The 27,970-nt window shown below is 42.8% G+C and overlaps 2 protein-coding genes across 11 annotated transcripts in view; one reads left to right on the forward strand and one right to left on the reverse strand.

Annotated features, from left to right (window-relative positions):
- The window catches only part of LOC140471185 (uncharacterized), a 44,031-nt gene extending 40,605 nt beyond the window's left edge, over positions 1–3,426 (reverse strand). For 2 of the 3 annotated variants that reach the window (XR_011956882.1, XM_072567073.1), the window contains exons 1-2: positions 3,233–3,426; positions 2,938–3,079 (exon numbers count right to left, since the gene is read on the reverse strand). Coding sequence is in view for 2 of the 3 variants with exons in the window: in XM_072567073.1 (XP_072423174.1) it covers positions 2,938–3,078 (141 nt within the window). In the remaining variant the exon portion in view is untranslated. Of the gene's footprint in view, positions 1–2,937; positions 3,099–3,232 lie in introns of those variants that run through there. The other variant, XM_072567074.1, reaches the window with a different exon arrangement.
- Positions 3,307–27,970, forward strand: part of LOC140471188 (cysteine/serine-rich nuclear protein 2-like) — a 75,748-nt gene continuing 51,084 nt past the window's right edge. For 2 of the 8 annotated variants that reach the window (XM_072567085.1, XM_072567086.1), the window contains exon 1: positions 3,553–3,912. The gene's annotated coding sequence lies outside the window, so the exon portion shown is untranslated. Of the gene's footprint in view, positions 3,356–3,552; positions 3,913–4,153; positions 4,278–9,566; positions 9,713–27,970 lie in introns of those variants that run through there. The other 6 variants (XM_072567081.1, XM_072567082.1, XM_072567080.1 and 3 more) reach the window with 6 other exon arrangements.

A 27,970-nucleotide genomic window follows, 5' to 3' on the forward strand; every position in this document is an offset into this window, starting at 1 on the left:
ACACAGACAGGGGTGGAGAGGGAACTATATCTCTCGTTGTGGGATCTGTTTATAGGTAGCGGAACTGGTGGAGGATGATGTATCCGGATGTATCCGGAGGTTGGCGGGGTGGAAGGTGAGGACCAGTGGGGTTCTGCCCTTGTTGTGATTGGAGGGGTGGGGTTCAAGGGCAGAGATGTGGGAAGAGGAGAAGATGCACTGGAGGGCATTGTTGACCATGTAGGAGGGGAAATTGCAGTCTTTGAAGAAGGAGGCCATCTGAGATGTTCTATGGTGGAAGTAGTCCTCCTGGGAGCAGATGCAGTGGAGGCAAAGCATTTGGGAATAAGGGATAGCGTTATTACAGGAGGCAGGGTGGGAGGAGGTGTATTCCAGGTAGCTGTGGGAGTTAGTGGGTTTGTAGTAGATGTCTGTGTTGAGTCAGTCGCTGGAAATGGAGATAGAGAGGTCCACAAGGAAGGGGAGAGAGGTGTCCGAGATGTTCCAGGTGAAGTTGACGCCAGGTTGGAAGGTGTTCATGAAGTTGATGAACTGTTCAACCTCTGCGTGGGAGCACGAGGTGGCACTAATATAGTCTTCGATGTAACGGAGGAAAAGGTGGGGAATGGTGCTGGTGTAGCTGCGGAAATTAGACTGTTCCATGTACTAGACGAAGAGACAAGCATAGCTGGGGCCCATGTGGGTGCCCATGATCTGGAAGAAATTGGAGGATTTGAAGGAAAAATTGTTGAGGGTGAGGACCGGTTTGCCAAGCAGATGAGTGTGTCAGTGGAAGGGTACTGATTGGGTCAGTGGGAGAGGAAGAAACGGAGGGCGTGGAAGCCTTTGTCATGGTGGATGGATGTGTACACCAACCTCTGGATACATCGCAGCATCTTCTGCTATTTCCACCAGTTACAAACAGACCCTACCACCAGAGATATATTTCCCTCCCCACCCAGCTGCATTTCGCAGAAACCATTCCCTCCATGACTCCCTTGTTAGGTCCATGCCCCCCACTAACCCACCCTCCATTCCCAGCATCTTCTCCTGTCACAGCAAGAAATGCAAAACCTGCACCCACACCTCCACTCTCACCTTCGTCTAAGGCCCCAAAGGATCCTTCCACACCTGACAGAGACCTACCTGCACTTCCACACACCTCACCTACTGTGTCCGTTGCTCTTGATGTGGTCTCCTCTACATTGTGGAGACAGGATGCCAACTTGCAGAACATTTCAGAGAACATCTCTGGGACACATGCATTAAACAACCCCACCGCCCTGCAGCCGAACACGTTAACTCCCCCTGCCACTCCACCAAGGACGTGCAAGTCCTGGGCCTTCTCCACCGCCAAACTCTAGCCACCCGATGCCTAGAGAAAGAATGCCTCCTCTTCCGCCTTGGGACCCCCCAACCCCAGGGCATCAATGTGAATTTCACCACTTTCCTCAATTCCCCTCCCCCCACCTTATCACAGATTCAACCTTCCAACTCAGCACCACCCTCTTGAACTGTCCTGCCTGTCCATCTTCCTTCCCAGATAATCGTTCCACTCTCCGACCTTCACTCCCACCTTCATCTACCTATCGCATTCCTGTCTGGCTTCCCCCAAGCCCCACCCCCTCCCATTTATCTCTCAGCCCCCTCATTCCTGAAGAAGAGCTTATGCCCGAAACGTTGATTTTCATGCTCCTCGGATGCTGCCTGACCCGCTGTGCTTTTCCAGCACCACATTCTTTGACTCATGTCTGTGTGTGTGTGTTTATGTTTCTGTACATGTGTGTCTGTTTGTGTGCATCTGACTATGTCTCTGTATGTTTGGGTATGTTTATCATATGGTGATAGAATCACAGAGGTTTACAACGCAGAAAAAGGCCCTTTGAGTCTGCACCAGTCAAAAACAAGAACCTAACTATTCTAGTCATGATTTGGAGATGCTGGTTAAGAGACTCAACAATCAAGGTATTTTTCAATGTATAATTTCAGTTACATCCAAAAGCTAGTGCTTCCAAATAAACCTGTTGGACTATAACCTGGTGTTGTGAGATTTTTAACTAACTATTTTAATCCCATTTTCCAGCGCTTGGTCCATAGCCTTGTGAGGATTTTTGCTTCCACCACCTTTTCTACTGAATTTACTGCTGTTACCAAAATTAATCATCCAGTCTCCCACTTGTGCGCCCCTGGGCAGCCACTAGAATGACTCAGTATTGTCGAGGCAGGACCCTCCATTGGATTAACCCAGTCTAGGCCAGGGTGATGGGATGAAGGGCTTTTGCCCGAAACGTCGTTTTTACTGCTCCTCGGATGCTGCCTGAACTGCTGTGCTTTTCCAGCACCACGAATCCAGAATCTGGTTTCCAGCATCTGCAGTTATTGTTTTTACCAGGGTGATGGGCGATCGAGACGCTGAACCGTGTTGGCAGTGTTCGCTCTTTATTACCGAGAATTGCTGCTTTAATGTGTGAGGTTTTAATGTGTGAGGTGTATAAATATCAGTGTCAAAGTTGAATAGCTTTCAGTGCAATATCACTTGGTACAATAAACATCTTATCTGTTTTCTTCCTGTCAAGGAACGCTGCTTTGGAATACAATGTTTCCATTGAGATTCCGGTCCCAGATCTAAATCGAGGGTAAACAAAATGAAAAATCCGAAGAAAACTGAAAGAAGGGCAAAGATTCCAAGAAAAGTACAGTATGACGAACGAAGTCTCTGCGAAGCAATAACTATTGACAGGTGTATGGTCAGTTTCATAAGTTACAGTGACATGATGGTGCTGAAGAAGACAATGGGGTGATGACCGCAACTCTTCCAGCACTGGATATTTTCATCAAACGTATGTCATTCTCATGGAGTTTTTTTTAAGGCGGGGAAGGGGGCACGGGACATGCTGCTGTCCTCTCTTTTGACAACTGACTATATTTTTCCTTACGTTCCTTCAGAAGTGTTTTTACCTGTCTTGCTCTCGCCAACTGCGCGGTCTCGATTTTTCCTATGGCTCGTTGGACAGTTGTCGAGAGGCCAACGTCGCTCTCATTGGTTATCAGAATAGTGCTTTCAGAGTCAGTCTTATTCATGCCCTCTTTATTGTCCATGCTGTTCGTGAAACAAAATCCAGAACTGAGAACAAAGGAAAACCTTCAGAGAGTTATAAAAACATGTCTGTAACTTTCCCCCCTGAATCGTTTTTTTTCTTACACCTGTCTTTTGGCACCTTGAGCCACGTGTCATGAATGAACGATTGTTTACCTGGGTTGACGCCGCGCTGGCGGTACTCGGAAATCGACATGGACGTTCCGTGCGGATTTCACTGTCGGCACGGGCGGGGACAATTGGAAATGACACGGCTCTCAAGGCTGAAACTGACTGAAGGTCACTGTGGTAAACGTGTCTCTTTTTGTTTGGAAAGGCGCAGATCAAAGGTGGTTTCTTTTGGCGTGGGAGTTGGGGGGGGGGGGGTGTCTTGACAGCAAGAACAAGGAGAAAGAACAAACCACAATTCCCGGGATGCACTGGGCATCTCCACGCAGGCGCTTTGTATCCCTGGGCGTCGTCATATCTATAAATAGCAGCGCAGTGGAACGCTGAGTCTATTGTTATAGGACAGGTCGGTACATTGTAACTGGTTAGAGCAAGGGTTGCGGTAAGTCAGTTTCACCAACTTAGTTACCTTCTTTCGCACCCTTACCTCGCCACCCAAGCCATCGCCTGCCAGCCCTTTCTATCTGATCGCAGCAAACCCAAGCACACCCACCGGTCAAAAACGAACACTTTCATTAACACGAGTCTGTTTGGAAAAAGGGTTGATTGCATATTGTATGAAAAGCTGTTGTGGAGGAAAAAAAAGGACTCGCCCAGTCAAGCGCCATTTAAATCCCTGTACAGCACTTAAATAGGAGGGAAACTGCCGGTTATAATCTACATTTCAGGTAGGGAATTGCGATTTTTTTTTTTTGTTTGTGCATGATCAGTGATTGGTCATTAACAAGGATGGCAGAACGCTTTTTTCTGTTCAATGATTAGACTGGCTATAAACAAGGCTTGACACCGTTTATGATGCAGTTTCCGGGATAGTCGCCGGTAAATTTTCGTCAGAGTCAATGCTCAGTTGATGAATCATGTCATGTTAAATAGCAGTTCCTCTTCATTGCTCCTCGTTTACCTTTCCAGGGGGCATTTCCCTTCAGCCCTGGTTGTTCAGATCAGATGTCAAGATCTAATTCGCCCACAGTTCTAGTGAAGCCGGTAAACTGGAATGTAGAATGGGCATTCTTCTAGTGACACCTCGTGAACGGTATGGTTAAACAATCAGCAAATAACCATATCCAATATTAATGCTGCACTGTTATGTCTTAACAGTATATCGATATATTTTAAAAAAACGTTTTTTTTCCGTTTTAGTAAAATCCACAACATTCTCTGATATAAACGAATAACAAATTGCCAATTAGCAGGAAATATTGAGTATCCTGCTGCTCCACCGCTCCAGACACGAGCTTTGACTTGGTGTTTATCTAAATTAGTCAGCTATTCAAGATCTGCTTATATTCTGGATATGTTTTGTATTTTAATAGTTTAAAAATTGTGGGAGTGCAGGAGGCTTATTTGAGGTTTATTTTTATATATTCCATTTAATCATTATAAAGCAATTGGTTTTCTTTGTTTTGACAAAGCTGTTAGTAAAAAGTTTTAATGAACCAAGTTTTATGCAGGCTAGCCTGCATAGAGAGCTTGATTTATAATGGGCTCCTGCTCAAGGGTAGCACACAGTTGTAACACTGTCACTAGAAACAAAATGGGCACAATATTAATCAGATTCATCTTTTAATACTGTACTTAATTGTTGAAGTGAAGGACTATTTAAGAAGAATCCCATTGGTGTAAAATTGAAAAAGCAGTTCTCAAACAGAATTGGATAAGTGCCTGAAAGGGAAAGAAAATGCATGGGCAGGGAGGGGTAATGGGACAAGCTAAAGTGCTGTTATGGAGATCCATCACTGGCTCGATTATCTCAATGGCTGCCTTCTGTGTTGCAACCACTTCCATTATTCTGTTCTGTTATTACATGGGACTGCAGAACTACTACCATCTTTATACAGGGATCATATTCTACAGTTCCTTTCATTTTTTTCATTAAAACTGAAAGCTTGTCCAAAAGAGTTGCAATTTTTGTACAATCATTACGTTCTATGCATACGTACAGCTCTGGGATTTTTATATTGCATCTTGTGTGAATTGTTCTAATCCAATCTGTTTTCTTGAGAATGCCAAACCTTTCTGGCCACAAACGTTTTGCTAGTTGTATTGGATTGTCTGGAAGCCTAGAATGCTTTCCATCTTCCTAAATGAAAGCAAAGTGAGAGCGAAGGTTTTTCTGCCAGCTGCAGGAGCACCATTGTCACAAGGACTGCAGCAGTTTGAGGGTCTGCTCGTTTCTGGAGTAATCGGTGAGGGATAATAAATGGCAGCCTTGCCAGCATCACCCATATCGCGTGCAGAAAATGCATAAGCATCTTCACTTTCTGTTTCAAACTAAGTTTGATTGAGATTAGGGAGCAGACTGCTCACTTGGCTGGGTAAGATTGACAGTTTTAGTAGAAAGACCAGTATCAGTGTTTTTCTCTCCCTCCCTCCCCCCACCCTGACACGTGCTTCACCTCTGAGACGCTGTTAGCCTGTATTTAAACCTCCATGTTTAATGATTAAATACAATGAGTACAAGTAAAATCATGTTCAGAAGATTTGTTCTTGATATTTGCATTTCTGTGTGAATGTGTAACCAGAAGGTTAATGAGCTGCAGTCAACTGAATGCAAATCAACAATTTGTCTTTACAGAGTGTCTTTAATGTAGGAATGTCCCAGGTATTTCATAGTCATGAGTACAGCATGGAAACAGACCCTTTGGTCCTGCTCATCCATGCTGACCAGATATCCAAAATTATTCTAGTCCCATTTGCCAGCACTTGGCCCACATCCCTCTAAACCCTTCCTATTCATGTACCCATCCAAATGCCTGGCAGCTCATTCCATACACTCACCACTCTCTGAAAAGGTTGCCCCTTAAGTCTTGTTATATCTTCCCCTCTCACCCTAAACCTATGCCCTCTAGTTCTGGACTCCCCCACCCCAGGGACAAGATTTTGTCTGTCTCTTCACCCTATCCATGCCCCTCATGATTTTATTAACCTCTACAAGGTCCCTCCTCAGCCTCTGACACTCCAGGGAAAACAGTACCAGCCTATTCAGCCTCTAATTATAGCTCCAATGCTCCAACCCTGGCAACATCCTTGTAAATCTTCGCTGAACCCTTTCAAGTTTCGCAACATCCTTCTGATAGGAAGGCGACCAGAATTGTATGTAATATTCTAAAAGTGGTCTAACTAATGTCCTGTACAGCCACAACATGACCTCCAATACTATACTCAATGCTCTGACCAATAAAGGAAAATTTTATACTAAATGCCTTCACCATCCCATCTACCTGTGACTCTACTTTCAAGGATCTATGAACCCGCACTCCAAGGTCTTTCTTCAGCAATGCTCCCCAGGAGGTTGCCATTAAGTGTCCAGGCCTTGCTCTGATTTGCCTTTCCAAAATGCAGCACCTCGCATTTATCTAAATTAAACTCCACCTGCCACTTCTCAGCCTGTTGGCCCATCTGATCATGATCCTGTTGTACTGAAGCTACGCAAAGAAATACAGAAAATAAACTAAAGCAGGGGTTAGAAATGGTGATTCAAAGCTTGTTCAGAGGTGAGTTGCAAGGAGGAGAGTGTGAGGGAATTTCAAACATAGGGCCTAGATGGCTGAAGAGACAGTCCCAATAGTGGTAAAAGGAATGAAAGATGTGAAAGGTGGCTTAGTTTCAAGTTGGATCTACTGTTATGATCCCACTTGATGGTAATACTGGTCACGTCAGATCCCAGAATGAAACCTGGCTTGATCGATCACATATATCTTGTTGTTTTTCAATTTGTTAACATGGCTAGTCACTGAAACATTCATAAAAGGCTGCAGATGTTGTTCAACAGAACATCGCACAAAAGACTATATATAAGATAGTTAGAAAAAATCTTCACACAGGTCAAAGTTTTAATTTGTTTCCCAAACTTCTGTTAGACACTCAAAAGGGAAATATAACTCCTTTCTCAACTTATTAAATCTTTACTTAATTAATGGTTTCCAGTTTTTGTTCCTTTGGATTGTTGAGACTGTTCTTCTGATTCCTTTGAGTCCACTAGGGTGACACTTTCTCTGATGGCCAAAACATTTTCAGTTACTGGTAGGGATGTACAGCACAGGAACAGACCCTTTGGTCCAACTCATCCATGTCAAACAGATATTGTAACCTAATCTAGTCCCATTTGCCAGCACTTGGCCCGTATCCCTCTAAACCTTTCTTATTCATATACCCATCCAGATGCCTTTTAAATGTTGTAATTGTACCAATCTCCACTTCCTCTGGCAGCTCATTCCATACATGCACTGTGTGAAAACGTTGCCCCTTGGGTCCCTTTTATATCTTTCCCCTGTTACCCTAAACCTGTGTCCTTTAGTTCTGGATATCTCCACTCCAGGGAAAAGACCTTGGCTATTGACCCTATCCATGCCCCTCAGATTTTATAAACCTCTAAATGGTCACCCCTCAGCCTCTGATGCTCCAAAGAAAACAGCCCCAGCCTACTGTCTTCCTATAGCTCAGACCCTCCAACCCTGGCAACATCCTTCTAAATTGCTTCTGAATCCTTTCAAGTTTCACAACATCATTACGGTAGGAGGGAGACCAGAACTGTGCACAATATTCCAAAAGTGGCCTAACCAATGTCCTGTACAGCGCAACATGACCTCCCAACTCCTGTACTCCATACTCTGACCAAGAATGGAAAGCATACTAAACACCTTCGCTATCCTATCTATCTGCAACTCTACTTTCAAGGAACTATGAACCTGCACTCCAAGGTCTTTGTTCAGCAACACTCCCCAGGACCTTACCATTAAGTGTCTAACTAACACCTTGAAGCTTTTTATCACTACCCTCCTGTCTTGGAAACTCCAGACTAGCAATCCCTTCTGCTGAAGTGGCTAGTTCCTCTGAACTGAACTGAAATTGATTCTCTTGCTGGGGGGAAAAGAGCTCTTTTTTTTTCTGAACTGAGACCTTGAAGCTTCTGTTCTGAAGTCAAAACTCAGTTCATTTCCTTAATGTGTTTGCTCTATCTGTCATAACAGCAAATTGCATTTCTATATGCATCTCCACTGTAGTAAAATGAACCCATTTGTTTCACAGGTACAAAATCTGATACTGAGTCACAAGGAGAAAGTGAGACAGCTGACTAAAGCTTGATCAAGGAGGGGTGTGAAGTGAGATATTACAGCTGTGTGTGATGGGGGAATTGCATCTCTTTGGTCACACTGACCGTTCTGAGAAACCTGTTGCTCAAAGGTTCCCCCAGCCAGCTACTGGGAATACAATGGAAAGACAAACTGCTCCTAATGTTTGAAATAGGACTGTGATGCTCTTTGGGTGAGACAGCAGTATTATGTTGGTGCTTTGGAACAGCAGTAGAATGTGTGTACTGAAATACTTATTCTCCAATTATCTTGGACCATGCCATCACACTTGAGGTGCAAAGCTCAGTCCTGGCACATTGCCAGAATGAAGAATTTACAGCCATTAATGATTTCTGTTCTACAGCAGTTTAATGCTGAGTTAGTGATGTTGAGAAGAGGTAACTTGATCATCTTGCATCAAAGTAATAAATGAGGCACAACATCACTCATTGCTAATCAAGACAAATGGTACTGTATGTATAGGATTGAATACAGAAAGCAACTGTTCAGTTGGCAATCAAAGCCTGCAAATGAACCACTTGCAGCTTGCCACCTCCAAAACATTGTTTACGTAATACACATCTACCTATTGAATGTCAAATGAGAGCAGGGAAACCAAGTAAACTCTTGACAGCCACTTGAATCAACATACAAAGCATCTGGTTTCTTTGTCACCTGGTGTACACTGTATTCAGACAGGAAATAAAACATACTGGTTTCTTTTTACTTTAGGATGAGAATAGGCTCTTGCTGTGTCCCTTCCTCCATCCGTTTATTTTGCATGCAGGCATTAACTGGCTGTTCAGTCTACTGGTTGTCATGAATGGTTGCATCCATTTGCTGAGGCCCACATGTTGTGTTGCAAGATGTATAAGCTTCAGTAAGCATAAGCAAGTAACTGTTCAACTTAATGTGCTGTGCCAGGACAACTCCTTCTACACCACCCCCCCCCCCCCCCCCACCACCCCCAGCACACTTTGGCGATTTTAAATAGTGTCAAATTCCATTCTTTTACAAAAGAAAACCAATCCTTATCCACATCAACAAGTCAACATTTGACATTAAAGGCATCAGGAGCAACAAAACAGGAAACATCTGAAAATGTGACCCTTGACTTAGTAAGTTAAGATTACAGAACGAAGACAATTTGTGCCAATATAAACCACCTGCTTGTGCATACTCTAGTACCAGATTAGAAACGTTCTGGCCTGTTGTATTCTGGACCTGTAAAGCTCTGATTTTCTTTCCAGCATTGCTCGTTAAAATGACAGGGTTCTTTAGCTGCCACAGTAGATGATGACTGGTGTTCAAAGATATCACTGGTGCTGAACTCTTGCTATCAACATCTGGAGAGTTGCCTAGCTGTGTAAACACTAGCTACAAGAGCAGGTCAAAGGTGAGCAATTGTGTGGTGAGTAACTCCCAACCTGTCTCCCCAAAGCCTGCCCACTGTTCTGGGCAAAGGTCAGGAATATGATGAAATATTCTCCACTTGACTGAGAGCAGCTCAGGAAGCTCTATACCATCCAGGACAAAAGTCTGCTTTTATTGATGCCCCATCTACCACCTTCAACATTCACTCCCTCCACCACCAATGCATAGTGGTTAGCAGTGTGTAGCACCTACAAGATGCACTGTAATAACTTGCCAAGGTTCCTTCAACAGCATGTTCCAAACCTGCAACGTCCACCACCTAAAGGACAAAGACAGCAGATATGTGGGAATACCACTTGGAAGTTCTCCTCCAAGTCACTCACCATCCTGACTTGGAAATTGTCAACACTCCTTCAGTGTGACTGGGTCAAAATCCTGGAATTCTCTCAAGGGCATTGTGGATCAACCTACAGCATGTGGCCTGTAGCAGTTAAGGTGGATCACTACCTTCCCAAAGCAATTGGGAATGGGCAATAAATGCTGGTCCAGCCAGTGCGCTCACATCCCATGAATGTATAAGTCCTTTAGTACAGGATAATTGGAATGCCAGAATGAAGAAGTCTTGTTCCAGTTGTACAGGGATTTAGTGAGACAATACCTAGAATATTGTATGTAATTTTGGTTTCCATAATTTAAGGAAAGATATTCCACACTTTGAATTGGAGGTGGTAGAGTGAATAATCACTAGATTGAGATGTTACGGTAAATTGTCTATCTGGCATTGAGAGGGATGAGAGGTGATTTCATTTGAACATAAAAGATAGAAAGGGCCTTTGAAGGCTTTGTTTCCCATGGCTAAGGAATTTAGAACACTGAGGCATAGCCTCAGGATAAGGGACCAATTGTTTGGGATTGAGATTGGAAATGTCTTCAATAAAAGGTTGAAGCTTTTTAAATCCTGTATCCTAGACAATTGTAGATATGCCATCAGTGAAGATATTTAAGGTGGAGACATTTTTGGTGTCTCTGAATTGAGTGGAGGAACTGGCAGGAAAACTTATTTGAAGCAGTGACTGTATTGAATGGTGGAGCCTGTGTGAAAGGCTGGATGGCTTGCTCCAGCCCTTATTTAGTATGTTGTTCTTGTTCTGGATTAGCTTCACATTAGACTCATCTGTCTATTCCTGTTGACTGGACTCTAAAGTCATATTATCCATACACACTTTTTGTGTGATAGTAAGTTTTGAGAAGATTTGTAGCTCAGGTTGAGGTTCTGGATGTAGGTTTGCTCGCTGAGCTGGAAGGTTTGTTTTCAGATGTTCCATCACCATACTAGTAATATCTTCAGTGAGCCTCTGAATGAAGCACTGGTGGTGTAGCCTGCTTTGTTTGTTTCCTTGGGTTGGCGATGTCATTTCCTGTTCTCTTTCTGGGGGTGGTAAATGGGATCCAAGTCAAAGAACAGGAAATGATGTCACCATAGGAAATAACATCACTGACCCTAGGAAACTCAAACATAGAAAGCGGGCTACACCACCAGTGCTTCATTCGGAGGCTCATTGCAGATCATACCTAGTATGATGACAAAAGGTCTGAAAACAAACCTAGCTCAGCGAGCAAACCCACATAAAGAACATTTTGTTGTCCTGTTGCTTGATCTGTTGCCCTGATCAAGCCATTATATAAACATGGTGTTCTGGTGTTAGTGTAGGTGTGCCCTTCAATATCTGGTTGATAGAGTAAGCTGGTCTACCAATTCAGCAATGAGACTGAAGTGGTTTTGGTGTTTCCTGTTGGAGAGTATTTATGTTACAAATAACTTTGTTCCTTATGTATCCCCAGCTCCCACCTCACCCCCCCCACCCCCACCTGTTGTGTAACACATACACTTGTAGGATATCAGAAATAGAATGGCTATATAATTGTTCTTGCTCCGTTTTGAGCTTAGAAGCCTTGAAATTTTACCTTGGAGCTCACTTTGGTTTTTAATAGGAGTCCCTGATGACGACTACTTCAATGCGTGGTTTACAGACATTGCTGAGCCTGGTCGTGTGAGGGAGTTGAATAAACAACTGTTGAGCTGCAGGCATGAAATCAGTGGCAGCTGACATTCTGAAGCTTAGTGATGTCTCTGTCCAGGTTGCTCGATGTCACCAGCATTGGCTAAGAAAATGGGTGACTTGACAGTTAAGTACTAACAATATAGTCTATCTATTTAAATGGAAGTTAATACCTGATAAACAAATCTCTTTACATATCCCTTACTATCTTTCCTGGTTATTCTTGTCCTTGTTAAATTAATAAAACATTTTAAATGCATGTCTGTTTATTTATTGCATTTGTGTTGCATCACCTCAAAAAAGCCTTTGTGTTGATGTTTTCTCCGATCCATGTGTAGCTTAAGTTTTTTTTTAATCTAGATGTACAAGTCGCCTCAAACAATTCAGATATTTTCACCTCATCACATGCTGGGGGCTGAACCACTTTGCCCAAATTAACAAGTTAATTTTGCTTAGCTGTGTAAACTGCTCATGCTTCGTGATTTATACCTATTTAAAAAAAAGTATTGTAATTATAATCCAGTTTGCGTTCCACTGTTTAAGTTCTTTTCCAAATTTGACGACTCATTTAAAATAGACAAATGAGTCAAATGGTTCAAGTGAGAGTGACTGAGGATGAATTCAACAGTTGAATGCAGCATTAACGAGCCATGGCAAAACCAGAATCACTGGGAATTGAGGGCAAACTGCTGGCTGGAGTCATACCTAGCACAAAGGAAGATGGTTGTGGTTGTTGGTCAGTCATCTCAGTTCCAGGACATCTCTGCAGGAATTCATCAGGGTATTATCCTCTGCCCAATCATCAGTGGCTTCATCAATAACATTCCCTCCTTCATAAGGTCAGAAGTGGGGATGTTTGCTGAAAATTACACCATTTTCAGTACCATTTGCTACTGCTCAGGAATAGAAGCAGTCTGTGTCCAAATGCAGCAAGACCTCAAGCTAACCAAGGCTTGAACTGACACATAGCAATTAACAACTGTACCAGGCAATGATCATCTCTAGAGCCACAAGGATTGGTGCTGGGTTCACTACTTTTTGTCATTTTATATAAATGATTTGGATGTGAACATAGGCAGTATAGTTAGTAAGTTTGCAGATGACCCCAAAAGTGGAGGTGTAGTGGACAGCAAAGGAGGTTACCTCGATTACAACAGGATCCTGATCAGATGGGTCAATGGGCTGAGGAATGGAGATGGAGTTTAATTTAGATAAATGCAAGGTGCTGCATTTCTGAAAAGCAAATCAGCAGGACTTATGCACTTAATGATAAGGTCCTAGGGAGTGTTGCTGAACAAAGAGACCTTGCAGTGCAGGTTCATAGCTCCTTGAAAGTGGAATCACCAGAAGATAGGATAATGAAGGTGTTTAGTATGCTTTCCTTTTTGTCAGAGCATAGTAGTGGGGTGGTCATATTGCAGCTGCACAGAACACTGGTTCGGCCAATTTTGGAATATTCCGTGCAATTCTGGTCTCCTTCCTATCAGAAGGATGTTGTGAAACCTGAAAGGGTTCAGAAAAGATTTACAAGGATGTTGCCAGGGTTAGAGGATTTGAGCGATTGGGAGAGGCTGAATAGGCTGGGGCTGTTTTCCCTGGAGAGTTGGAGACTGAGGGGTGACCTTTGTAGAGGTTTATAAAATCATGAAGGGCATGGATAGGATAAATAGGCAAAGTCTTTTCCCTGAGGTGGGGGAGGCCAGAACTAGAGGACATCAGTTTAGGGTGTGAGGGGAAATATGAGACTGAAGGGGCAACTTTTTCACGCAGAGGGTGGTACGTGTATGGAATGAGCTGCCAGAGGATGTGGTGGAGGCTGGTACAATTACAACATTTAAGATGCATTTGGATGGGTATATGAATAGGAAGGGTTTGGAGGAATATGGGTCAGGTGCTGGCAGGTGGGACTAGATTGGGTTAGGATATCTGGTCAGCATGGACGGGTTGGACTGACTAGTCTGTTTCAGCGCTGTACATTGACTCTAGACTCTAAGAATTTAACCATCGCTCCTTGACGTTACTTTTGCTGAATCTGCCACTTTCAACATCCTTCGAATTATCATTGACCAAAAACTGAACTGTAGCTACAAAAGCAGGTTAGAGGTGAAGGATCCTGTGGTGTAACCCATCTCCTGTCTCCTCAATGCCTTTATTCACTCCTGGGATATGGGCATCACTAGCTGGACCAGCATTTATTGTCCATTTGGAGTTGCTCTTTAGAAAGTGGTGGTGAGTTGCCTTCTTGAACCACTGCAATGTGGTGTACGTAGACCCACCATTTCATGAGGGAGGAAGTTCCAGCATTTTGAGCCAGCAAAGCTGAAGGAACAGTCATCTAATTCCAACTCAGGATGGTGAGTGGCTTGGAGGGGAACTTGCAGATGTTGGTGTTCCTATATGTCTAATGCTGTTGTCCATCTACAAGGAAGTGATCATGGGTTTTGGAATGTGTTGTCCAAAGGAGTGTTGAAATTTCTTGTTCAATGGTACAAAATTCCTTTTCAATTAACGTCTAAGATCTGCCTGTGTTGAGGATGAGGAGGAATTTCCAGCTTGCGCTCTCTCTTCCCCCCCCCCCCCCCCCCCCCAAATTAATGGCTCAATTGTTAATATTCCAATGAAGCAGAAGAAAGGAGACACAGTACCCTAGCTAATGCACTGTAAAACTGAGCTGTCACCAGTGAAGTGTCTTCCTGTCTGTCTGTACGCTATATCTGACCATGTGCTCAGGGTATAAGGAATTAGTCAATAACTAAAGAATTCTCATTTTTGTTTCTAATTTTTGACGTTTGTCACAGAATTAGATGAACACATTTCTATAGTTCTATTTGCTTTGCTGTGATTTACCAGGCGGTAACCATAGGAAGCTCCTTTCCAGGGTGTTTTAGCTAATATGATTAAATCAGCCATGACAGTCTGTTACTGAGAATGGGGATATCTTTCATGGCACAAGGTTTTTATTTCAAAAGTGGAGAAATCATACCACCTGTTAGCTGATGGGACGAATGGTGAATAGTGTATTTATTCAGTAAACAGGGTCTCGATGAATTGTAGCAAACAGAAGTTAGAACCCTCAACTAAAAGTTCAGCAATGCCCCCCAGTACAAGTAGGATACCTTCTGCAGCATGATAGTGAGTGGAGGCTAGTTACAGAATAGTGTAAACCCAATCCCAGTTATTTACTCCATGTGATTAGTATAGGAAATAGTTTTTGTGCCTAGCAATAGTGATATAGCTGTGTGCAGTCTTGATTACTGGATCTGTTAATGACTGGCAGGGCTGAAGGAAAACCTCCAATGATTTGATGGATAAATTCAAATAACTCATAGGGAACGAAGGAACTTCTGACTTGGCAACTAAATGGAAGGTATCTTATCTCCATTTTAAAACTTAGGCAACACAGTGACTCAGTAGTTACCACTACTGCCTCATCGTGCCAAGGACCTGGGTTTGATTCCAACCTTGGGTGACTGTGTAAACTCCACACAGACATTCTCCCAGTGTCAGCTGGGTGCTTTGGTTTCCCCTCAGTCCAATGATGTGCAGATTAGGTGGATTGGCCATGGTAAATGCAGGGTTACAGGATAGGATGGAATGTGGAGATGAGTGGGATACTCCTTGGAGGGTCAGTGTAGAGTTGATGGGCCAAATAGCCTCTTTCTGTACAAACGGGATGCTTTGATTTTATGCAAGTCAGTCTTGTGAACTGTAAAGGACAGTCTTTGTTACTTTAATCAGCCTGGGGAGGTCGTGACAGGAATGCCATTCTTATCTGGTCTGGCCTACATGTGACTCCAGGCCTACAGTGATGTTGTTGACTCTTAACTGCCTTCTGGTCAATTAGGGATGGGCAATAAATGCTGGCCTAACCAGTGACATCCTCATCCTGTATATGATTTTTTTTAAAGTAGTAAGTTCAGGGAAATGATCTGGCCTCCAATGATTGATTTTGCCAAGTATTAAATGACTTAAATTATCTACCTATATCCAGCTTTTCACCTGGAAACTAAGCATGTGAGCCGTTTGCAAATCCAGATTCTGTAGGTTATTCCTCTTGGGATACCTTTATCAAGTTGCAATAGAATTGGGCTATAGGTGAGAGCAGACTATAAGATCAGAATTTAACATACATTGTGAATCTTTTTGTTTTTTGCTCGTATGGGCCGGGGGGTGGTGGTGGAAACTGGGACTAGACTAGAATAGAATCCTCAGTGTGGAAATAGGCCCTTCAGCCCAACAAGTCCACAATGACCCTCAGAGTAACCCACCCAGAGCCATTCCCCTTACCCTATATTTTATCCTTGACTCTGGCACCTAACCTACACATCCCTGAATACTATTGCCAATTTAGCACAGCCCATTCACCTAATCTGCACATCTTTGGACTGAGGGAAACCAGAGCACCCAGAGGAAGCCCACACAGACATGGAGAATGTGCAAACTCCAGCCACCTGAGGCTGGAATTGAACCCAGGTCCCTGCTGCTGAGACAGCAGTGCTAACCACTGAGCCACCATGCTGCCCCACTGTGGTACTGTAGTCCTGGCTCAGAACAAATTGAATTGTCATAAATATTTCATTTGTTAGACTCGAGAGTATTTTGCAGGATTGTAGAGAAAAAGCAGTTCAATTGGCATTCATTCTGCTGACTGTGTCTCGAGCCAAATGACCACTTTTAGTGCTGTAAGATTCTACAATGTCTGATTCATTCATCCAAGCCTTGAGGTTTGCTTCTGTATTTAATAAAGGATAAGGTCGTCTTTCAAACCCAACCCCTATAAAGGCATTTCGGTCTATTAAGGTGCCATAATTCTTTGTATCCTTGTCCTTTTCATCTCCGGTTCAGGTCACTGGCACTGGAAGCAGCGTGACCTGAAATAAAGCATGGTGCTTCAGAAAAGTAGTCCAAAAAGAGGTTCTTCACCTTGCTTGGGCCTTTAAAGGATTAAGTATTATCTTGACTGAAGACTTGATGAACTGCTTGGGCTTTTGATCAACAGCCCAAAAATGATTTTACAGCTTTCCAAGGAAATTGATAGTGTCTGGATAACAGCAGCAGTGCAGTTAAAGCACCAGGGCTGTGTATGTTTAGGCTCTTTTAGAATGATAATGAACAGCCCTAGAGGCATCTGGTTCGATTGCTAAATCTTCATTACAGTAGCTTTGTTGTCAGCTCCTTTTCATATTAGTCTTTAGTTGTAGCATTCTTACCCCTAGGTCAGAATGTTAGTTTCACATTCTTTTGAAACACATCATCCAGGCTGATACCCCAGACAGTACTGCACTGGGTGTCATCTTTCAAATGAGACCCTCAATGCAGGCCCTGCCTTCCCTCTCTGGCAGACCAGGAAGATCTCATTACACAATTTGAAAACAGGAAATTCTGTTATTCTGGATAACATTTAGCTCTCAACCTGCATCACACAAGTAGGTAATCTAGGCATTCTCATAGTTAGTGGGAGCTTACTATGCACAAATGGACTAATGCATCCCTACATTACAACATTACAACTGCAACATCTTGAGGTCATGAAAGACCTTGCATAAATGCAAGATTTTAAAAATATGATCACTGCAAATGGTTTCCACTGTCAGTCCACTTGGGCATGCCCTTAGGGTTGAGGATAACTTGCTTTCACATCAGTTCAGTGGTTTCTGAAGTGGCTGACTAATGCAGTGTGATCAGCAGACTCTGCCACATGAGGGCAGGTGATATGTGAAGGATTGGAGTTGTTTCAAGGTTTCTGTACTCCCTTTGCCTCAACTTCACCTCTGCACATTCCCAAAATGAATGTCTCAATGTAATTGGTTCTCTCTTGAATGAGCATTTTCCATTTTGGTCATTCAGGTGCTGGCAGGTGGGACTAGATTGGGTTGGGATATCTGGTTGGCATGGATGGGTTGGACTGAAGGGTCTGTTTCCAGGCTGTACATCTTTATGACACTATAAGCCAGGGCAGGGGGTCTCCTGTGAATTGGTGGTAGGCTTGGCCTCTTCAGGGATGCTGTCTCAAAGCACAGCCTCATTCCCAGTTATCGGGGAAACCCTTTTCCATTGTACCAAAGTCCTGTTCTCCTGAGACATGTGATAGTTGGAATGCAATGGTTTACCCAAAAAAACTCTATCGTCCATTCTTCAAAATGAAGTTTGGAGCCTGGAATTTCAGACTTTCATGGACAACTCCAACAGTGATAGTACTGAGTGACAACTGCTGTCTGAGCTTGGGAACTCTGGCATCTTGGCATCTACATTGCTGCCCAAAGAAAGATGGGCAGAAGAAAGCCAACTGAAGCAACAAGGTGGCAGGAAGGGCCTCTAGAAGAGAATCAGTACCACCTCAGGATGAGCTTTGACATACATTAGCTTGTGCCTCATGACTATACAACTCCCAATCAGAATTGGCATATTACTGCCATCAGTGCATATGCTCTGACAGTTGAGTCAATGGACAGGACCAAGGAAGAAATCTACTGAACTTTAATGCCTAGCCTGAGCCCCAATGGGTGACAAACTGATTCTGTGGGGTGGTTTCATCAACAGAGTCTGTGAGGACAAAACTTTGGAAGTGATAGGCAAGGAATGAGTAGGGAAAGCAATGAGTCAATCATAGAGATGTACAGCACAGAAACACCCTTTTGGTCCAACTCGTTCAGGCCGACCAGATATCCCAACCCAACCTAGTCCCACCTACCAGCATCTGGCCCATATCCCTCCAAACCCTTTCTATTCATATATCCATCCAGATGCCTTTTAAATGTTGCAATTGTACCAGCCTCCACCACTTCCTCTGGCAGCTCATTCCATACACGTACCACCCCCTGCGTGAAAAAGTTGCCCCTTAGTCTTTTTTTAAAATATCTTTCCCCTCTTGCCTTAAACCTATACCCTCTACTTCTGGACTCCCCCACCCCAGGGAAAGGACTTTGCCTATTCACCCTATCCATTGCCCCTCAGATTTTATAAACCTCCAGAAAGTCACCCCTCAGCTTCTGATGCTCCAGAGAAAACAGCCCGAGCCTATTCAACCTCTCCCTATAGCTCAAATCCTCCAACTCTGGCAACATCCTTGCAAATCTTTTCTGAACCCCTTTCAAGTTTTGCAACATCTTTCCGATAGGAAGGAGACCAGAATTTCATGCAATATTTCAACAGTGGCCTAACCAGTGTCCTGAACAGCCGCAACATGACCTCTCAACTGCTGTACTCAATACTCTGACCAATAAAGGAAAGCATACCAAACGCCACCTTCACTATCCTATCTACCTGCAACTCCACTTTTAAGGAGCTATGAACCTGCACTTCAAGGTCTCTTTGTTCAGCAACACTCCCTAAGCCCTTACCATTAAGTGTATAAGTCCTGCTAAGATTCACTTTCCCAAAATGCAGCACCTTGCATTTATGTAAATTAAACTCCATCTACCACTCCTCAGCCCATTGGCCCATCTGATCAAGATCCCATTGTAATCTGAGGTAACCTTCTTCACTGTTGTTGTGGTTCTGTTTGCCGAGCTGGGAATTTGTGTTGCAGACATTTTGTCCCCTGTCTAGGTGACATCCTCAGTGCTTGGGAGCCTCCTGTGAAGCGCTTCTGTGATCTTTCCTCTGGCATTTGTAGTGGTTTGAATCTGTCAGTTCCAGCTGCCCGCTGCAGTGGCCGGTATATTTGGTCCAGGTCGATGTCACCTCGACAGGGGACAAAACGTCTGCAAGACAAATTCCCAGCTCAGCGAACAGAATCACAACAACGAGCACCCGAGCTACAAATCTTCTCACAAACTTTGAACTTCTTTGCTGTCCACTATGCCTCCAATTTTGGTGTCATCTGCAAACTTACCAACTATCCCTCTTATGCTCACATCCAAATCGTTTATGTAAATGATGAAAAGTACTGGACCCAGCATCGATCCTTGTGGCACTCCACTGGTCACAGGCCTCCAGTCTGAAAAACCAACCCTCCACCACCACCCTCTGTCTTCTACGTTCGAGCCAGTTCTGTATCCAAATGGCAAGTTCTCCCTGTATTCCATGAGATCTAACCTTGCTAACCAGTCTCCCATGGGGAACCAATTTCTGGCAGTCTTCCTCTTAATGGAATATCTTGAATGTCTTTTCATAACCAAAACCCTATGTTGCCAGAGAGACAAGCACAAGATCTTGTAGTAGCACCAATGGTGTGAATAATGGCATTTGCTTGACAATATCTAACACACAAGGGACCACAGACATCCATGTCACCACCGATGTGATAAGTACTGTTAACTGCTGGATCCATTGCTGCCTTATCTAACCACCACCCATGTCCATCTGCCCAGCTCCTAAATAGCCAAGGCAATAGAAACAATGCGTAAGAAAATGAAATTGAAAGCTTCAAAGGCCCCAAATAGACAGTCCTTCTCATACAATGCCTCAATTCAGTTTGATGTGGAAAGGTTGTTTCTTGTTGGAAAGTCTAGGATCAACATCGAGGACCAAACTGCCTGTACTGCAGTGTAATGCTCTGTGATCAGAGGGTGTAATTTCACAATAAGGAGTTGCACATTTAAGACAGATGAGGTGGAATTTCTTCTGCAGGTAGTGAATTGTGGAATTTTTTAGCATAGTGTGTATTAGTGTGTATTCAAGACTGACACAGATTAATAAAATTTGTTAAGGAATTGAGGGTTATGGGGGGAAACAGCAAGAAAGTGGAGTTGGGCATGATCTCTTTGAATGGCAGAGCAGACTTGATGGATTGAACGGCCTATTTCTGCACATACAGCTTAATCTTCATGCTAATCTCTCATCCTCCAGCCACTAGGAACTATATTGTTTCTATAATGCCTGGTAAACCCTCAAGACCATCATAGAAGGTCCCTGCAAAAGAGCACCTCTATCTCTCTATCAAGGCAACATGGTAACAGGTTTGAAAATAGGACCTAACAGTTTTAATTGACTGGAAGCTCCTCCACAGCTCAAAGTGGCAGTTCTACAAATGTCTGAAGGCAGTGTGTGGTATTAAACTCTCAACATAAAGAACAAACAGTGGATGGAAAGCGTGCAGGTCTAAACACTAGTGGACACCCATGATGTGTGGCTGCTTCAGTGTTGTCAAGAGAATCTATGGCCTAGACACTTGATAGGTAAAAACAATGACTGCAGATGCTGGAAACCAGATTCTGGATTAGTGGAGCTGGAAAAGCACAGCAATTCAGGCAGCATATGAGGAGCAGTAAAATCGACGTTTTGGGCAAAAGCCCTTCATCAGGAATACAGGCAGAGAGCCTGAAGGGTGGAGAGATTGATACTTGATACCTTAACTCAAGGAGTGCTCATCAATGACCAGGAGGCAGTTGGTGCTTGCCAAGAGAATATTTTGAAGACCTCCACCAGCAGTGATAGACCTGAGACAATAGTCACACTTGTTTTGGTCTAGATACTTTTTAAAATACCTTCAGAGCTCTTCTGGCATATCTCTGGAGCAGGTGAGACTTGAACCTGGCCCTCTGATCTAGAGGTAGGATTGTTCTGACCCAGTGATAACATTCTTTTATCATGGTCTACGATGAGTTCACATTCCAGGTGACTGGTACATTGCTGCTATGTTTAACTGATTTAACTAGCAGAGTCCTAAATTTGTAAGAAAGGAGACCTCTGGCTCTGGTATAGGTTAATTGGAATTAGTGGCTGAGTGCCAGCAACTGACACACACAATTTCCAGGAATCCAAAATAATTCTTTTGAGCATTGCTACTGGATGTTTGTTGTAGCTATGATATTTGCAAGTCTCTGCTCCATATTTTTACTGTATCCCTAGTAATGACAGATTACTACAGCAGGCACATGTTCAAAATATTAGTCACCTGCAGCCGAAGGTGGGCAGATATCAGCTTCAAGGTATTGCTAATATTTAACAAACTTGATGAACTGAACAAGCAAATGGAAAGGTGGTTGGAGCACAGTCTCAAACTCTATCCAATGGAGAATGTTGTCATGAAATAAGCTGTCAGCACCATTCCAGATTTTGCTACCTGGAGCAGCTGGACCACAGCACACCGTAGTAGAGCTCAACAAAGCCATTGACCATCTTGCTGGAGGTGACTGCCCAGGAAATTATGGCATTGTCAAACTGGGGAAACCAGCATTTCTATGAACTTTGTGTCTGGAAGGAAAGATTTGTCTCATGACATGTTTTTACTGCAAATGCAGTCACCTTGTATTAAAAACAAGGATTTTAGTCCCTGTAACAAGGCATTGCTTTTAGCATTCCAGGGAAGGTCTTTCTATTCATTGCTGTGACTAGGTTGCTAGATTCTAGCATCCTACATCGAGCTTGAGTCTCGATGCAGCTTCTGAGCTAGCATTTTGACAGGTTAGGTTTGTAACTTTGGCAGTTACAGGAGAAGTGTCCTAGACTGCACAGACCACTCCACATTGCCTTTGTGGACCTCACTTTGTGAGGTCATTCTCTTTGATCTCATTAATAGAGAAACTCTTCAAACTGCTGTAGAAAAATGGCTGACCATTTGATTTTCTTGTTGTCTCACAGGGTCTGTTTCCATGCTGTATGACTCTTCAGTCCAACCATACATACCAAAAGTGATGTTTTGCATGCTATACAGATAGATCATACCATACAAAGTGCATCAGGGTAGCAGAACAGAGTGCAGATTACTGATACAGCAGCAGAGAAAGATCAACATTAACACTTGAGAGGTCTGTTCAATGGTCTAACAGCAGGGAAGAAGCTGTTCTTGAATCTATTTGTATGTGTTCAAAATTTTGTACTTTTTTTTCGCCTGACTGGTGGAAGAGAGTAGAATTGGGGTGGGAGGGTGCTTTGATTATCTTGGTTGGCTTCCTGATGCAGCAGGAAGTATAGATGAAGTCAACGGAAGGAAGGCTGGTTTACGTGATGGAATGGGCTGTGTTCACAACTGTGTAGTTTCTGGTGGTCTTGAAGTGCAGTTGCCATACCACCCATGCTTTCTATGGTGAATCTATAAGAGTCCTTATGCACATGCCAAATTTCCTTAGCCTCCTGAGGAAGTAGAGATGTTGTGCTTTCTCGACTGTCACATCGACATGGGTAGACCAGGACAGATCATCACTCCCAGCAACTTGACTTTCTTGACCATCTCCACCTCAGCATCATTGACTTCAGGAAGTAGAGTATCAATGACCAGCTCCTTTTTGTTAACGTTGTCTTTCCACACCATGCTGCTAAGCACTCTGTCTCTCCTGTACACTCTCTCATTGTTGTTTTGAGATCTGACCTACGACAATGTCATCAGCAAACGCAGAGGTGAATGCCCAGGAAACAGTGGTATTCCACCTGCAATCCATGTTGAGGATTGCTGTGGAGGACGTGTTATTGCCTTTTACTAACTTGCAGTCTATGGGTCAGGAAGTAGAGGATCCAGCCCTAGGTCTGAGTTTGGAGATGTCTTTGTTTGGAATTGTGGTGTTGAAGGAAGAAGTGTAGTTAATAAGTAGGAGCCTGAAATAAGCTAGAGACCCAGACCAACCGCGTGGACACACATTGTTTGTTGCAAGGCGTACTTCACATAATGGGCTACAAAGCAAACTCTAACAGAATCTTGCAACAATACATTCCTACCTGATGAGCTCAATGCATTCTATACATTCTTTGAATAGAAGGTCAGTGAAATGGTGTCACCTATCCCATTTGGACTCCTGGGCACTAGTTCCACAAGAACATGCACATTTTTGTCAGTTACAATGAAGCATAATAGGCTGTTAAGATCAGTAGTGGTGTAAAGCAGTGTCGTGACTTAATGCCAACTGGTTGACCTATTTTTCTCCATGTTGCTATTGTTCATTTGACTCAGTGTCTACCTATATGAAAGCTGATTGCAAGCTGTTCAACTTGGCAAGATTGTGTCAAGACCAATGTGTGCATATCCTTGTCCATGCATTGCTGTCTGTTGTTAGCACTGTGATGGCATCCCAAGAAATGAGCCTGAACAGCTTCCACCTGCACTGCCTCCTGGAGAATATTGGCTATTCTCAACAAAAGTGCCAAGTGTGGAAGTCCACCAGCATTCTAGTAGGTTTCTCGCCCTCAAGTCAATGGTAGCTCTGACAGCTGGGTCACGTGGCCCAAATGAATGATGGCTGCATCCTCAAAGACGTGCTCTCCATTAGAAACAGTGATGCAAGGATGTCTGAACAAAACTGAGTTGATTTGGGATTGGGAGTCTATGCATGGGGCATCCTGACTGACCAGAGCCTGGAGACAAGTAGAGGACAAAAGAAAGGAGTCCAACAGAATGAAAATCACCTCAGTTCATCTCCGATCAACATGGTTCATCTGTGCTAGTTGTGGAAGGGACTACCACTCTCCAATCGGCCTCAAGTGTTGTAACTGATAATGTTCAAATACACCCTGGTTGTACTCCATTGTCTTGAGACACACCGATGCCATCTTAAAAAGCTGAGTAGTTGTGGACCATCCAAACATGTAACTGACCTGTAATTTTATTGACATTTCCTTTTGTTTCTCCTACCTTCTGATAGAAAAGGACAGGTGTGGCTGTTCCCTCATGTACTTGATTGGGGGTCCCAGCTTTTTTTTTGGGGGGAGGGGGAAGCTTCAATTTTGTCTCAAGATTGGAAATGTGCAGTCCACTCTTATGCTATATTTCTTCAATTTCCATGGGCTAATCCTATTCTGTAGGTTTGTTTGTTTATGCTATTTCAACCCATGCTGCTGAAATCTCTTCCATGGTTCTGGTGCCACCACACTTGAGTATTCCAGTGACTGTTTTTGTTTTGGCTAGTCTCCCAGATTCCCACTCTCCAGAGACTTGAACTCATGCAAAATTGTGCCTGTGTCCCAATTGGCAACAAATTGCATTCACCCATTACCTGTCCTTGCTGACCTGTTGGCTCCTGTTTTACCAATGTCTCAATTTTAGAATTCCCAACCTGGGAACCAATTCAAGGCAGTTTTACATGGAATGCAAAAGCAGCAAGAGAAAGATACAGCTTCTATATCTCGTACCCTTAGTATAGTTTCTTTACTAAAAATATCTCCTTATATAAAACTAGCCCTGGACATTACTGCATCTCTTGGGACTGCCAGTTTACCATTACAGCCACATCCAGTCTGAGTGGAATATTCCCAAAATAAAAAGCATGTTGATAGTGAAATATCATTACTGATTGGAAATATGAAAATTAGAATTATTATTTATAGCATAGTTGTATTTAATGTGGTATTATATAAATAAGGGCTCCTAGGTTATCTTTAAAGGACTGGATGAGTAAACATTGTCCCCTCTCCCAACTCCCGAGAGACCTAAAATCAACAACTATGAATATTTATCTCCAACCTGAGGATATCTTTTGTGCCCATTGTCATGCAATTTGTTCTTTTAAAAATCATTTGTATAATACATCATTTTAATTAGCTGCCATCTGAGTGGGTCAGTACTGTCTACCCCAGGTCTCGGCATTAATGCTGTTCCACTTTCGTACTGACTGGGATTGCCTTTCCTGCACATACTCCTTCGAGACGCTCACCAAATGTTTTTTGCATGAATGGGAACCTGGTGTTTGAGGTGTCTTTATAAAAACACTTTCCCCTTCGTAATGTATAGAGATCATTCTCCAACCCAAGCTGTCAGCATTTGTGTGAAGTTCGAAAATAGTGACCCGGATTACAAACGCATCTAAAATGCATGGAGCTGGGTTTTTTCAGATTTTTTAATCACCTGCGGTTTAAATTTTTTTTTAACAGAACTTCTTCTTCAGATGAAAAACTGGAAAGGCAGTTAAGTTTACCGTTTTGTCAGAAAGTGTCCGAAAGTGGAACGATCAAAATATGCAAATAGATTAACATAATTATTGTTGGACTTAACATTTGTAAATTATACAGTGACCTGACCGGGAGGGAAATTGGAATGGGAAGCATGTGACATGTTTTTAAATAGTTTGTGGCGGAGTGTTTCCATGGTAACGTTCGTTTGTTTGCAGAGCCTGCGCTGAAGGGAGCTCACTACAAACCAAACTGCAGACTTGCGGCTTGTTGTGAAATCCAAAGAGAAGAACTAGCCGGTTGATTTTAATGTTCTGCATTAGCTATTTGAATAATGCAGAGGATAACTAGGACTTGAAATCAATGGTTTTTGATCAGGTTGTGAGCTGGAGGTTCCAATTGACCTGGTTAATGCCTTCATCCCCTTAGGTCTCTGTATTTTTTCCAAAACGTTCCCTCACCACAATCTTCCAGAAGGGAAGACTTTTTTATTTACATCGAACTTCTTCATGCCTCGAATATAATGAGTTTCCTTAGCATGTGTAGTTAGTTAAATAATTCTGCAGCTGTGTCTGCATTTAAGATCCCAGAAATGAAATGCGTCCGGTTGATCTATTTTCATTGGTGTTGAATGAGGGAGGAATGTTGGTCCAGGCCATGCATGAGAGCTCCCTCTCTTCCCCTTTTGAGTCAGTTCTTTTAACACCTACCTCCCAACAGGCCTCTGTTTGCTGCTTCATTTGAATGATGGCACCTCTGATACCTGATTATCCAGAGGTAACATTCCTTGCCTCGAGGATCTCCCTTAAAATCTGTTGAATCCCCCTTTTTTAAAAAAAATGACATTCTGATTTATTTATAGATAGTAATGTTATCAATGGACCCAGAGAAAAGTTAGAAAAATGGATTTGAGATGCAGATTGATTTTAATCTAATAAAATGGAAGAACAGGTTTGAAGGGTTGAATGGCCAATTCCTGGTTCCAACTTCTTACTAAGTGGGTGACATAGGAAATAGTCATATCTGGAAGTCTGCCCTCTTGACCATTCACTGGTTATTAATTGGCTGGTTGATAATTGTCAAGTGACTATTGGAAACAAAGTGAACTTGTGCAGTGATTGAGTTTAATTGGTGATAAATCCTAAGCAACAACAAATGCATGAGATGTGTTGTCTTCTGTGAACACTGAAAGCTTTCTGCAAATAGCCATAATGTTTCTACCAGTTAAAGAAATGGTTGCATATTAGAAGCAGCATTTCTAAATTGTTAATTGAATGTAAACAGGCTCAGGCCATTTCTTGCTCAGATTGTTTACTGCATTCAGCAAATTACAGCTTTGTTCATGGGTTTACAAAAATGTCTTTGTGATCCTGCCTCTTTGTACAGATCATTTTGAAGGTTCTTAAAGGCCAGGTGCTTTTTCTGAATAGTCTTGGCTAAAAGGTTTTATCTGGTATACCTAAAATGAAACACCCAGGATTTCAGTAAAACAGTTTTTGTAAAATGCAGTGTACTTTTAAGAATGTGAGGTGACCGTTCAGTGCAGTCCCCGCTGAATTTTGTCTTTGACATTTTCCTATGCAACTTCCATATCCCTTGATGTTTTTAGTATGTAGAAATCTGTCTTGAAAATACACCACTATTGAGTCTTTACAGTCCTTTGATAAAGACTTCCAAAGATTCACCACTCTCTGAAGAAATTCCTTCTCCTCTCAGTCCTAAATGGCCTTGACCTGATTCTGAGATTGTCATTGTCTTTGTCTTTGTCTTTGTCCCTACAGCCAGGGGAAGCATCCTTCCTACACCTACCCTGTCAGGCCATGGAAGAATTTTATGATTCAATAGGATCACTTCTCATTTGTTTAATAAAAATAATAAAGAATAAAGCCCCAATCTATTTAATCTGTCTTCAAGACAATCCCTCCATCCCAGGAATTAGTCTGGTCAACCTTTGTCCCAATCCCTCTGTCAAACATATTTAAACACCTTGAGAAAATGAACAAGAAATGGCATCATCAACCCAAGGAAACCCAAACACAAATAGAAAGCGGGCTACACTACCAGTGCTTCATCCAGAGGCCCTCTGAAGATGTTACCTAGTATAGTGACAAAAACATTTGAACAATGAACCCCCCAGCTCAGTGAGCAAACCTACATCCAGAACCTCAACCTGAGCTACAAATCTTCTCAAAACTCGCTAATATTTAAACAAAGCTACACACTACTGTAGGAGTGCACTCACCAAGCCTCTCTATAGTTGCAGTAAGAATTTGTTAAATATCAATTTCAATTATTTTGAAATCACTAATTTTCACTGTAAAACCAACTAACTGAAGTTGCATTTGGAAAGAATTGTGTAAAAACTAGAGTTGAATGAGACATTAAAATTGAAAAGTAGTGTAAGATGTGTGGGTTTAAGTATTGTTTCTCCTGCAATATACTGGAATCTATTAATCTTAAAA

This window comes from Chiloscyllium punctatum, chromosome X (assembly GCF_047496795.1).
Source record: "Chiloscyllium punctatum isolate Juve2018m chromosome X, sChiPun1.3, whole genome shotgun sequence".
Lineage (NCBI taxonomy): Eukaryota > Metazoa > Chordata > Chondrichthyes > Orectolobiformes > Hemiscylliidae > Chiloscyllium > Chiloscyllium punctatum.